This window comes from Hyla sarda, chromosome 7 (genome assembly GCF_029499605.1).
Source record: "Hyla sarda isolate aHylSar1 chromosome 7, aHylSar1.hap1, whole genome shotgun sequence".
Lineage (NCBI taxonomy): Eukaryota > Metazoa > Chordata > Amphibia > Anura > Hylidae > Hyla > Hyla sarda.
The window spans coordinates 215,547,349-215,560,388 of record NC_079195.1 but is presented as its reverse complement, the minus strand read 5'-3'; the positions used below and the strand labels follow the sequence as shown (position 1 = coordinate 215,560,388).

The following is a 13,040-nucleotide window of genomic DNA, read 5'->3' as shown; positions in this document are numbered from 1 at the left end:
GGCTTAGAACCGGTCCACTAGCACGGTCCACGCCAATCCCTCTCTGGCACAGAGGGTCCACTACCTGCCAGCCGGCATCGTGACACATCTATTGGCTGTCAGGGCATGCTGGGAGTTGTAGTAGTGAAACAGAGTCCGGCAGCGGGTGTGCAGGGACAGTGGCGGCGATGTGCGGGAGGAGTGGCCTCCCAGCCAGTGGTCGGGGAGCCAATGCGCTGATTGATTGACAGGCAGGGAGTGAGAGCAGCCTAAATGAAAAAGGACCGATTGCCAGGCCAAAATCAGTCCTTTTTCAGACGTCACGCCAGGCTGCTGCCGGCCACTAGGAGGGAGACCCCTAGTGGCCAGTTTTTAAACGGAAATTTCACCCTGATAATAATAAAAAAAAAAAATAATGACAATATATTAGAAATATGTTGTAGTACATAAGTACTACAACATATAAAAAAAAAAAAGATGGTGACAGTGCACATTTAATGGTCACTCGTGTACTCCACTAGTAAGCACAATCAAAGGCTATGTCTGTGTTCACATGCATATTTTTTTTTTTATTGTGAACAATGAAGCAACTTAACAATAGGTTTGATTGAACATTTCCTATAGTTTTGTTTTTACAGTTCTAGGCATCTCCATGGTAACAGACAACCAATGCTGTGTAGTCTGACCATGCATTTTAAGTTTTTAATTTCCAATTTTGGTTAAACTACTAAATATTAGTTACAAATGTAAGGAACAAATATATATATATATATATATATATATATATATATATATGTAAGGACTGCAGGATAAGACTACACATAGATGATTGTTGTCTGTTACCATGGAGATGCATAGTCTAATTAGGAACTCTACACACAACACAACAGTACAGTTTCAACAAAGAGCAGTTGCTAAGTTGCTTTATTATTCATTTTAGACCTATTGGAACATGAGATATACTAATGTTAATGTTTGTATCAGTTGCATTCTCTTATACTTGTGTTCAGCATTAGGCACTGTTCACATCGCATCTTTCCCTTCAGCCAGAGAATTACTTATGGCACATCATGCACCAGATGGCGGCACATTGAAACAGACTTAATGTAGTACTCCGGTGGAATTTGTTTTTTTTAAATCAACTGGTGCCACAAAGTTAAACAGATTTGTAAATTACTTCTATTTAAAAATCTTAATCCTTCCAGTACTTATGAGCTGCTGTATGCCCCAGAGGAATTTCTTTGCTTTTTGAGTTTCTGTTCTGTCTGACCACAGTGCTCTCTGCTGACACCTCTGTCCAAATCAGGAACTATCCAGAGTAGGAGCAAATCCCCATAGCAAACCTCTCCTGCTTTGGACAGTTCCTGACATGGACAGAGGTGTCAGCAAAGAGCACTCTGGTCAGACAGAAAAGAATTCCAGAAAGAAATACAACTTCCACTGTAGTATACAGCAGCTGATAAGTACTGCAAGGATCAAGATTTAAATAGAAGTAATTTACAATTCTGTTTAACTTTCTTGCACCAGTTGACATTGCTGGGCCCAACAGGTAAACTTTTGAATGCCCTCCTCAAAACATTTGCCAGCTCTGTGAAGCTTAGGGTGAAGATACACTTGGCGGCAGAGGTGTAACTTGTAGCTGTAACAGGGCCCCAAGTCTACCATATGCCATTTGTAATACTGGTGTTTTCTTATGGAGCAGAGGTATTTTTTAAGGGCCCCCTTGGGCACCAGGGCCCCAGTGCAACTGCTACCTCTGCACACCTTATAGTCACGCACCTACTTGGTGGCCATTGTTCCGAACACAAGAACCGGTGTCGGGAGCTCGTGATGTCATAGCCATGCCCCCTCAGGGGGCAGGGCTATGACATCACAAGCTCCCGGCACCGGCTCCAGCGTTCAGAACAGTTTGTTCCAAACGCTGAGCAGCAGAGTACCCCTTTAATGGGTCCATCAAGTCGATAAGTAGTGTAGTCTAGCCTCTATCCAAATGGAGGCACCTTAGTTTCTGATAATTTTTTTAATAAAGAGATTGTAAATGTGAGTCTTCATTTTGTCGTGACGTGATTATGGAAGTGCACTGTTTATATTTTTAAAGGGGCTGTAGGGGTGAAAAGTGTCTTTCTTGGCCCAACTCCTTTAAAAAGGAAAACAATGACCTTCCATAATCTCTTTGCGACCATACTAAGACTCAAAGAGGCATGAATGTTCCCCCAGTTTTCTTACTCTTTGTCCAATTACTCTTCAGTATCACAGTAGAAGAATACATTGAAGGGGTATTACTTCTAAATAAAAATTTTAATCCTTCCTCTACCTTTCAGCTGCTGTATGCTCCAGAGGAAGTTGTGTAGTTCTCTCCAGTCTGACCACAGTGCTCTCTACTGCCACCTCTGTCCATGTCAGGAACTGTCCAGAGCAGGATAGGTTTACTATGGGGATTTGCTCCTGCTCTGGACAGTTCCTGACACGGACAGAGGTGTCAGCAGAGAGCACTGTGGTCAAACTAGAAAGGACTAAACAACTTTCTCTGGAGAATACAGCAGCTGATAAGTACTGGAAGGATTATGATTTTTATATAGAAGTCATTTACAAATCTTTTTTTTAAAAACAGTTAATAGAAACTCTCTTATTTGTGTACGGAGGTCGAAAACTTGGACTGATCTGATACTTCTCAAAGCTGCGAGTTTGCTACCATTGTAGCTCTCTGCTGCCTCTGCTGCCACCTCTGTCCGTGTCAGGTACTGTAGCAAATCACCATAGCAAACCTCTCCTGCTTCAGATAGTCCCTGACACGGACAGATTTGTCAGCGGAGAACACTTTGGTCAGACTGGAAAGAACTACACAACTTCCTCTGGAGCATACAGCAGCTTATAAGTACTGGAAGGATTAAGATTTTTATATAGAAGTAATTTGCTAATCTTTTGTAACTTTTTGGCACCAGTTGATTTGAAAACATTTTTGTTCTCTGGAGTACCCCTTTAAATGTTTGTTTTTCCTATTAAAATACAAGTTCTCCTTATTAGAAACTATCTAAAACAAGAACTTACATCCGTAGTTGGCAGGATTCGAACCTGCGCAGGGAAACCCCAATGGATTTCAAGTCCATCGCCTTAACCACTCGGCCACAACTACTCTGGGATGCACAGTGCTCTGACTGTATTCTTTGTCAGTAGTACAATGGCTCTTCCGGGTTACAGTAGAAGAAAGCTTTTCATGTTTGATTTTCCATTCAAATACAGGTTCTACCTCTTTGAAATCCCATAAAATTCAGGAATGTGAATGACAGAGCTGACAAACAAGTGTTTGTTGTTGTGGCCGTGGTTAAGGGGGTACTCCACCCCTAGACATCTTATCCCCTATCCAAAGGATAGGGGATAAGCTGTCTGATCGCGGGGGTCCTGCTGTTGGGGACCCCGCGATCTCCCTGCTGCACCCAGCGTTCCTTTAGAGCATTGGGTGCAGCACTGGAGTGCCCCCTCCCATAGACTTGCATTGAGGGGGCATGGCCGTGACGTCACTAGCGGGTCGTGACGTCGCAAGCCTCTGCCCCACATCGCCAGTCATCCGGCATGGAACGAAGTTCACTCAGTGCGTTGGATGTCTGGGGTGCTGCAGCTGAGTTTGCGGGGGTCCCCAGCGGCGGTACTCCCTTGATCATACATCTTATTCCCTATCCTTTGGATCAGGGATAAGTTGTCTGGGGGCGAAGTACCCATTTAAGGCAATATACTTGAAATCCATTGGGGTTTCCCCACGCAGGTTCAAGTCCTGCCAACTATGTCCAGAGATTTTATGTTTACAATGCCCTGGAACGGCAATGTACCAAAACTGTAGAAAATTATCCTTTATTTTTGTATAAGATCTACATTTAGCCGCTACATTATGAAAACAGGTAACATGTTGTAAAGAAAAGAAAATAGGCAACCATTCTTGTCCTAATATAAGAGTTCTATAATAATAATTCTTATACAGCACACACATATTGATCCCTTTCCCTATTGGGGCTCACAATTGAAGATTTTCCTACCCTTGGTGACAGAAAATATAGATTTTATGAAAGACAGGAGATGAACAGTATGCATTAAATCTTTCTTTACTGAACTCAGCAGCAAAATATTAGTATGGAATACAAAACAGAAAACTTTTGTGTAACCAAACATGCTATTGACAGACAGTAACCAATCAGAGTGAAGGCTATAGGATATAAGACGGTGTAACTGAAGCTCCGCCTCTTTCTTTGCAATGGTTCAAGACAAACAATATATAAGTCCATCACCAAGGTAGGTATGAAGAAATCCTCAGCGGTGAGAAGAAACAGGAAACTTGAAACTTGGATGTAGGATCTGGGAGGATCCAAGGTGGTCATATTATAATAATGTAACAACAACAATAGATGGAAGCCAACTTCGAAGAATAGAAGGTCCATGGAGGAGAGAACATTCCAAGGAGATTAATAGGCTAAAAGAAAAAATAGGAATAAAAAATAGTATACGGGTATGGGTTAAGAAAGGGTGGGATAATGTTCGTCTCCTGTCTTTCATAAAATCAATATTTTCCGTCACCAAGGGTTGGAAAATCTTCAATTTTATATCAAGACAGGAGACTCACATTATGCATGTTTAAAGCTTATATAATGAAATACAATAGCATATTATAACATGCATTCTTTAAAGGGGTACCCCGCTGCTCAGTGTTTGGAACAAACTGCTCCGAATGCTGGAGCCGAAAGCTGGTGATCCGCCCCTTCATGACATCACGCTCCGCCCCCTCAATGCAAGTCTATGGGATGGGGCGTAACGGTTGTCACGCCCTCTACCATGGACTTGCAATGAGGGGGCAGGGCGTAACATCATGAGGGGGCGGGGCTATGACGTCACGAGCTCCCTGCTCCAGCGCTCAGAAGTTTGTTCCAAACACTGAGCAGTGGAGTACCCCTTTAAGGAAAAAAACAATAAAGTGAAATAAGAGACATAGAAACATAAGGTTCTGGTCGAAAATAGAAAGTTTTAAAAGTTGATGACCAATTGGGCACTTTCATAATATCGAAGAGAGAACCTCCCGATTGGACTAATTTAATGGAGACAGCACCTCGAGTAGAATGTGCTTCAAAAAGGGAAATATCAATACCAGCTAAAGACATAGAGTGTCTAACCCATCTAGCCAAAGTAGTAGAAGAGACAGAAAGATGAGGTTTACAGTAAGAAATAAGGAGTTGAGAAAAAGAAGGATGACAAAGAGATGTAGTCTTAGATTCATAAGATTTTAAACATCTAACACATAATTTGGGTTGATGAGGAAAACAAGGATAAAAGTTTTCTTGAAGATTCATTTTTGTGCATCTATGTATAGAAAATATGACACCTTGAGGGGTATATTGCCTGTGGGAGATGTCTAAAGCTCTTACATCAGAGACCCTTTTGATGGAAATTAGACAAAGAAGGGCAGTCAGTTTGAAAGATAAAAATTTTAAGGATATAATATCATTATCCTCCCAAGAAAGGAATAGTGATAGGAGTTTAGTAACGTCCCAAGTATTCAGATATTTAGGGCGAGGTGGATATTTAAGACGAATGCCTTTGAGGAGTTTGCAAACCAATGGAAGTTTACCGATAGGGATAATGGGATAATGATAGAAAGATATAGCTGATAGGTATAGGTTTAAAGTTCTATGAGCCTTCCCAAAAGAGGCTGATAGAAAATTTAAGATATGGGCGATAGGTGCATGTATGGGATCCAAATCCCGTTGTGAGCACCAATGAAAACAAAGTTTCCAGGCTGATCTGTAAGCAGATCTAGTAACTGGAGCTCAGGCTTCTATAAAGATATCCCTGGTTGATTGAGAAAATCCCGAGTCAATTGGGATTGACCCGAGATTAACTAAGCGACCAGAGGAAGTTGATTGGATAAAATTGGTGGATGTGGATTCCCGGAGGGGTCCAGGAGAAGAGAAGGGAATGATGGAATTAGACGGAATGTCTAATAACATACCGAGAATTTGAGAGAACTAAGGTTGAGCAGGCAATAAGGGAGTGATTAGTACTATAATTGATTTCTGAATGGAAACTTGTAGAAGGACTCTGGGTATTAGAGTGAAGGGGGAAAGGCATTAAGTCTGTTCTGAGGCCAAAGTTGTAAAAGAGCATCTGTTCCGGAAGCTTCCGGTTCGGGACACCAACTGAAGAAATGACGAAGTTGACGGTTGAGACGTGATGCAAATAGGTCAAAATGATGTGGGCCCCAAAGGGAATTGATATGTTGAAAGATCCGAGGATCTAGTCTCCAATTGCTGTAATCGGTCAGATGGCGAGAATTCCAATCTGTGACCGAATTGGAAAGACCTGGAAGGTATTCTGCTTTCAAGAAGTTCCAAACAATTGATGTGAAGTGTTGATTCCGAAGGGGACCACTTCCCTCCCGTGGCTAGGGACGAGCGCCCCAATCTAGGAGACTTGCATCTGATTCCAAGTTGATGTCTGGATTGGAATTGAAAATAGTTTTTCTCTTCCAATCTTGAATGCGATTCAGCCACCAAAGAAGTTCTTCCTTGACAAATTTCATCAGAATAGGCTAGTCATTCTCTCAGATGTTGTATCTTCAATCGTTGGAGAGCCCTGTAGTGTAGGGGGCTGGAAAGATTGCCTGATTTGTAGCTCAGAGTAAGCCTACTATTCGAGCAATGGATCTTAAGGATATTAGATCTTTGTTTAGGATAAAACGGATTTCTTTTCAAATAATTTTTTTCTTTGAAGGGAGACTCAATAGGGCAGTTTGAGTATTCACAATAAAGCCCAAAAAATTCAACCTTTTTGAAAGGGAACAGGATAGACTTTTCTTGATTGATTAGGAATCCTTGATTGGAGCGGAGGGAGAGTGTCCAATCTATATGAAGTAGAGCAAGAGACTTGGAATGAGCCATTATCAGAATGTCGGTGAGATAAATTATGAGGCGAACACCTCAAGAGCGGAGAACTGCTACCACAGGTTTCAGGAGTTTTGTGAAACACCATGGTGCTGACGACAGTCCGAATGGGAGACAAAGAAATTGCCATTTCTGGTTGTTCTAAATGAATTCGAGATATGTTTGAGAGGAGGGATGGATTGTTACGGTAAGATAGGCGTCTTTTAGATCTATCTTTACTAACCAGTCTCCTTGTTGTAGGAGATCCCTCAAAAGATGGATGAGATTTTTAGGTTTATTACTGTACGGTAACCTCCGTCTTTCTTTAATACTAGAAAGAGATTGCTGACAAAACCCGAATTCTGGGTTGGTATTGGCATAATTGTATTTTTTGCATAAAGATCTTGGATCTCCTTCTTTATCAAGGATTGACCTTCTAGAGAAAATGTAATCGGATGAGGAAGATGAGATTGAATAGGGACATTGACAAACTCTATTTGTTAACCCATTATTGTATTTAGTATCCATTGGTCGGAAGAGATCATACTCCAATTTTGGAAAAAATTTATGAGCCTTCCACCCACTGGAGGATGGAAAGAAAGTGGAGGACAATGACTTACCTGGTGAAGGTCTGGATCGGGAAGGGGCAGATCCTCTTTGTCCTCCAGGGACATCCTCAATAGGGGAAGAAAGGAGTTGGTTGTGGTGGTGGAAATGGGTAGGAAGGTCTAGGGGGCTGGAAGGAGACTCTCTGTTGGGGTCTAAAATTGGAGGATTGGCTGGGGAAACGACCCTGTATTTTCCCAGCCCATCCAAAAACCTTGAAAAAACACTTTTCAGTTAAGTCTGGGCCTTGTTTAACGAGGTGAATAGCCCCACATATTTGCCAATTTCTTTCATAAATTGGCCACTGTTAGAAATGTCAATTATCTACGATGGAGAAATTATCATGCCAGGCTTTTATATAAAAAGTGGATTATTTATTGAGTAAATATGGCACTTATACATACATAGATATACTATATCTTATTACAATGATTAGTTTATATACTATGTAGGGGTTTTCTTAGGAATGGTAGAGGTTAATGTCAGGATAACCCCATCTCACCATCTCAGGCCTAGTCAGTCCATACAAAATAATGGATTCATCTTGCTTCCTTGTCTAAGGCTGGGTTCACACTACGTTTTCTCCCATACGGGAGCGCATACGGCAGGGGGGAGCTTAAACCTCGCTTTTACAACCGGACCTCAAACCGTGGTTGACCACAGTTTTAGGTCCGGTTGTAAAAGCGCATACGGCGCAAAAATGAGCCGACCGAACGTTTCACTCCGGCCGGCTCATTGAAATGAATGACATACGGGAGCGCATACGAAGGCATACGGGAGCGCGAGGTTTTAGCTCCCCTCTGCCGTATGCGCTCCCGTATGGGAGAAAACGTAGTGTGAACCCACCCTAAGATGGCTGCCTCCTTCTCCCATCTGGTCAGTTGTCCTTGCGTCTTCATCCACACCTCCTCCAGGTTGGCCTGGTCTCATGAGCTTCCTTCCTCTATGCACTCCCGTTGGCTTTCTCTGTAGCCACTTATGCTCAGATGATGGGTGTGTTTATGATGACTGAAGGAGTGTCCTTTATAAATGTGGGCGTGTTTATCCTAATTCAGGATGTATTTCCTATCTATTAATATACATATATGGTTTACCATGTGGTTTCGTTGAATATGCATTAACTTGTGGGTGTATGTATTATGTACTTGTTCCTGATTGGAAATTACCAACCATCCACATATGGCCTTGTTCTTCCTCACACTACATGTGTACTTGAAATAGAATGGCAATATGTCATAGATTCCATATCTATATATACTATACTGTGATATTCTTGAAACAGCTGCTGGTGAGCTTGTTATTTCAATACGTGGTTACCATAACTTTAAAGGGGTACTCCGCTGCTCCTCAGTGCAAGTCTATGGGAAGGGGCCTGACGGCCTTCCCATAGACTTGCATTGAGGGCGTGGGGCGTGACATCATGAGGGGGCGGGGCTATGACGTCAAGAGCTCCCGGCACCGGCTCCAGCGTTTGGAGCAGTTACAGGATACAAAGTCCAAAGTGCTAACCACTACACTGCAGAACTGAAACCAACGTCAGAAAAAATTAACTATTTAGGCATGCATTTCTTTCTTTTGTATTCTTTTTTTTTTTTTTTTTGGCTTCTAAGTATTTAACTGCTTAAGGGTAGGGTCACACGTGTTGCATTTTGGTGAATATTTTCTGCAGCTGATTTTGCTACCCATTGACTTTAAAGGGGTACTCCGGTGGAAAACATTTTTTTTTTTTTATCAACTGGTGCCAGAAAGTTAAACAGATTTGTAAATTACTTATATAAAAAATATCTTAATCCTTCCACTGTGGTCAGCCAGAAAAGAAATTCAAAAACAAAAGAACTTCCTGTAGAGCATACAGCAGCTGATAAGTACTGGAAGGATTAAGATGTTTAAATAGAAGTAATTAACAAATCTGGAAAATCTTCTGGCACCATTAGATTTAAAAAAAATATATTGTTTTCCACCGGAGTACCCCTTTAATGGGTAGGAAAAAAGTAGCAGCAAAATACTGCAAAATCAGTCCTAATTGGCAGGACACAAACTTGCACATAGACATCCCAATGGACTTCAAGTCTATGGCCTCAAAGGGATGGTCCAGTATAGAAAACCTATTTTCCTATAATATATCCCATTAGGAGTTTCTCACGTAACTGTGGGGTATTGTTTATTCAGTAACCTCATGTCTTTATACAAAGAGTCTCTCTCTCTCTATCTATCTATCTATCTATCTCTCTCTCTCTCTCTCTCTCTCTCTCTCTCTCTCACTCTCTCTCTCTCTCTCTCTCTCTCTCTCTCTCTCTCGAGGATCTGTCCTTGTCCTGCATTACACAGACAACTATTGGAGCTATAGAGAAATTGAACATTCACTGCTAGGTTGGATTGGACACAAATAGCAAAATAGGACTCTTTTTGACTACCGTATTTTTCGCCGTATAAGAGGCACATTTATTCTTCCCCAAAACTGGGGGGAAAAAGTCGGTGCGTCTTATACGGCGAATACACCCCTATCGCGGCGGTCCCTGCGGCCATCAACGGCCGGGACCCGCGGCTAATACAGGACATCACCGATCGCGGTGATGCCCTGTATTAACCCTTCAGACGCGGCGATCAAAGCTGACCGCCGCGTCTGAAGGGAAAGTGACACTAACCCGGCTGTTTAGTCGGGCTGTTCGGGACCGCCGCGGTGAAATCGCTGCGGTCCCGAACAGCCTGACTGAATAGCCGGGTTAGTGCTTACAGGACACCGGGGGGGACCTTACCTGCCTCCTCGGTGTCTTCTCCATTCAGGGATCCCCTGTATGGCCAGCGCTCTACTTCCTCGTCATCACGTCGTCCCTTACGTGCGTCGGCGTGCGTAACGACGTGATGACGGCGACGGAGAGAGAGGATACCCGGCCGGCAGCAGAGACGTTCCGGAGAGGCGGCGACAGCGAAGGAGCGACATCCAGGGCACCGGTGACAGGTCCGGAGCGGCGGGGACACGTGAGTATTACCTCCTCCTGCAGTGGTCTTCAATCTGCGGACCTCCAGATGTTGCAAAACTACAACTCCCAGCATGTCCGGACAGCCAACGGCTGTCCGGGCTTGCTGGGAGTTGTAGTTTTGCAACATCTGGAGGTCCGCAGGTTGAAGACCACTATTGGGTTCAAAATCTTTATTTTTTTAGATTTTGCCCCTAAAAATTGGGTGCGTCTTATAGGCCGGTGCGTCCTATAGGACGAAAAATACGGTAAGTTTTTGTCAAGAAGTCCTTCTAGTGCTTAGGAATTGTCCAATGCGGAAAACCCTTTTAGGCACTCTGCCACAACGGTTGTTGACTGTTTCTAGTTTGTGAAAAAAAATTGCATGTAAATGTATACACAGGGGCATCGTCAGTAGGATCCAGACCTTCACAAGACCCTAGTGCACACAGGGACCTAGTCAGCAGGATCCAGACCATCATGGGGAAACCTTGGTACACTGGGGCATAGCCAGCAGGATGTAGACCTTCGCGAGCAGCCCTTGATACACACAGGGGAATAGTCAACAGGATCCAGACCTTCATGGGGAGACCTTTGTAAATTCACAGACAATTCCATAGAAATATGAGATTGATATTATTTTTCTCATAAGTCCCGCTAATGGTGATTGAAATGTTAGGAAGTCTACTTGTCTATACCGATACTGTAACCCCTGACTGTCTTGAAATCTTACATTTAGTTGGGTATTTATAATAAGACACCTTATAATACAAGTATTATTTATTTTTCTTCCCTCAGATCTTATTTTGCACCTTAAATACCCATAAAATCGACATGGATAAACTCCTAGGAGGGCAGATTGGTCTTGAAGACTTCATCTTTGCCCACATCAAAGGCTCGAAGAAAGAAGTTGACGTATTAAAGTCAGAAGACGCTTTGGGGCTGACCATTACGGACAACGGAGCAGGGGTTGCTTTTATAAAGGTAAATGTTGTATTTTTTTTTTACAGCTTTTTTTATAAATAGATGTGCCTGAAAGCGCTTTCCATTGAAATAAAGGGAAACCATTGGAGGTAGTCTTTGCATTCCAAGCATTGAAGACAGTGGTCTCCAAACTGTGATCCTCCAACTGTTTCAAAACTACAATGCCCATCATGTCTTGACAGGCTTTGGTCACCATCTATGAGTAAGGTCTAATAGTGTCGAAACCCGTCAGATCTGCTTTTAAGCAGATATATGTTGCTGGATTTCTATTTGCATAACCCATTGTTTTCAAACCAGTATGTCTCCAGCTGTTGCAATACTTCGACTGCCAGCATGCCCAGATAGCCTTTGGTCACATCTAAGCTTTTATTCGGATACATGTTGCTGGATTTCCTTTGGTCATCATCTATGAGTAAGGCCTACTAAGGCCGAAACCCGTCAGATCTGCTTTTAATCGGATACTTGTTGCTGTATTTCGATCTGCTTAACTGTTTCCCAACCAGTGTGCCTCCAACTGTTGCAAAGCTACAACTCCCAGCATGCCTAGACAGCCTTTGGTCACCATCTATGAGTAATGCCTACTAAGACAAAAACTGGTCAGATCTACTTTTAATCGGATAAATGTTGCTGGATTTCTGTTTGCTTAACCCAGTGTTTTCAAACCAGTATGCCCCCAGCTGTTGCAAAACTACGACTCCCAGCATGCGCGGACAGCCTTTGGTCACCTTCTAAGAGTAAGTCCTACTAAGGCCGAAACCTTTTCAGATCTGCTTTTATTCGGATACATGTTGCTGGATTTCTATTTGCTTAACCCAGTGTTTTCAAACCAGTAAGCTTCCAGCGGTTGCAAAACTACAACTCCCAGCATGCCCAGACAGCCTTTGGTAACCACCTATGAGTAAGGCCTACTAAGGCCGAAACCCGTCAAATCTGCTATCAATCGAAAACCTCTTGTTGGATTTCTATTTGCGTATCTTAGTATTTCCCAACAAGTATGCCTCCAGCTGTTGCAAAACTACGACTCCCAGCATGCCCAGATAGCCTTTGGTCACATCTAAGTGTCATGCCCGGACAACCTTTGGTCCTCATCTATGAGTAAGGCCTACTAAGGTCGAAACCCGTCAGATCTGCTTTTAATCGGATACCTGTTGCTGTATTTCTATCTGCTTAACTGTTTCCCAACCAGTGTGCCTCCAACTGTTGCAAAGCTACAACTCCCAGCATGCCCAGACAGCCTTTGGTCACCATCTATGAGTAAGGCCTACTAAGGCCGAAACCCGTCAGATCTGCTTTTAATCGGATACCTGTTGCAGGATTTCTATTTCCTTAACCCAGTGTTTTCAAACCAGTATGCCTCCAGCTGTTGCAAAACTACGACTCCCAGCATGCCCGGACCGCCCTTGGTAACCATCTATGAGCAAGGCCTACTAAGGCCGAAACCCGTCAAATCTTCTTTCAATCGAAAACCTCTTGTTGGATTTCTATTTGCGTAACTTAGTATTTCCCAACAAGTATGCCTCCAGCTGTTTCAAAACTATAACTCCCAGCATGCCCGGACAGCCAACGGCTGTCCGGGCATGCTGGGAGTTGTAGTTTTGCAACAGTAGGAGGGCAC

General features: G+C 43.0%; 1 protein-coding gene and 1 non-coding gene across 3 annotated transcripts in view; one reads left to right on the top strand and one right to left on the bottom strand.

Annotated features, from left to right (window-relative positions):
* Positions 1-13,040, top strand: part of GIPC2 (GIPC PDZ domain containing family member 2) — a 107,973-nt gene that overhangs the window by 50,473 nt on the left and 44,460 nt on the right. For both annotated transcript variants that reach the window (XR_008846647.1, XM_056532614.1), the window contains exon 2: positions 11,240-11,425. Coding sequence is in view for 1 of the 2 variants with exons in the window: in XM_056532614.1 (XP_056388589.1) it covers positions 11,240-11,425 (186 nt within the window). In the remaining variant the exon portion in view is untranslated. The remainder of the gene's footprint in view (positions 1-11,239; positions 11,426-13,040) is intronic.
* TRNAS-UGA (transfer RNA serine (anticodon UGA)) lies at positions 3,031-3,112 on the bottom strand. The gene has a single exon. It is a non-coding gene; the product is annotated as a tRNA-Ser (tRNA).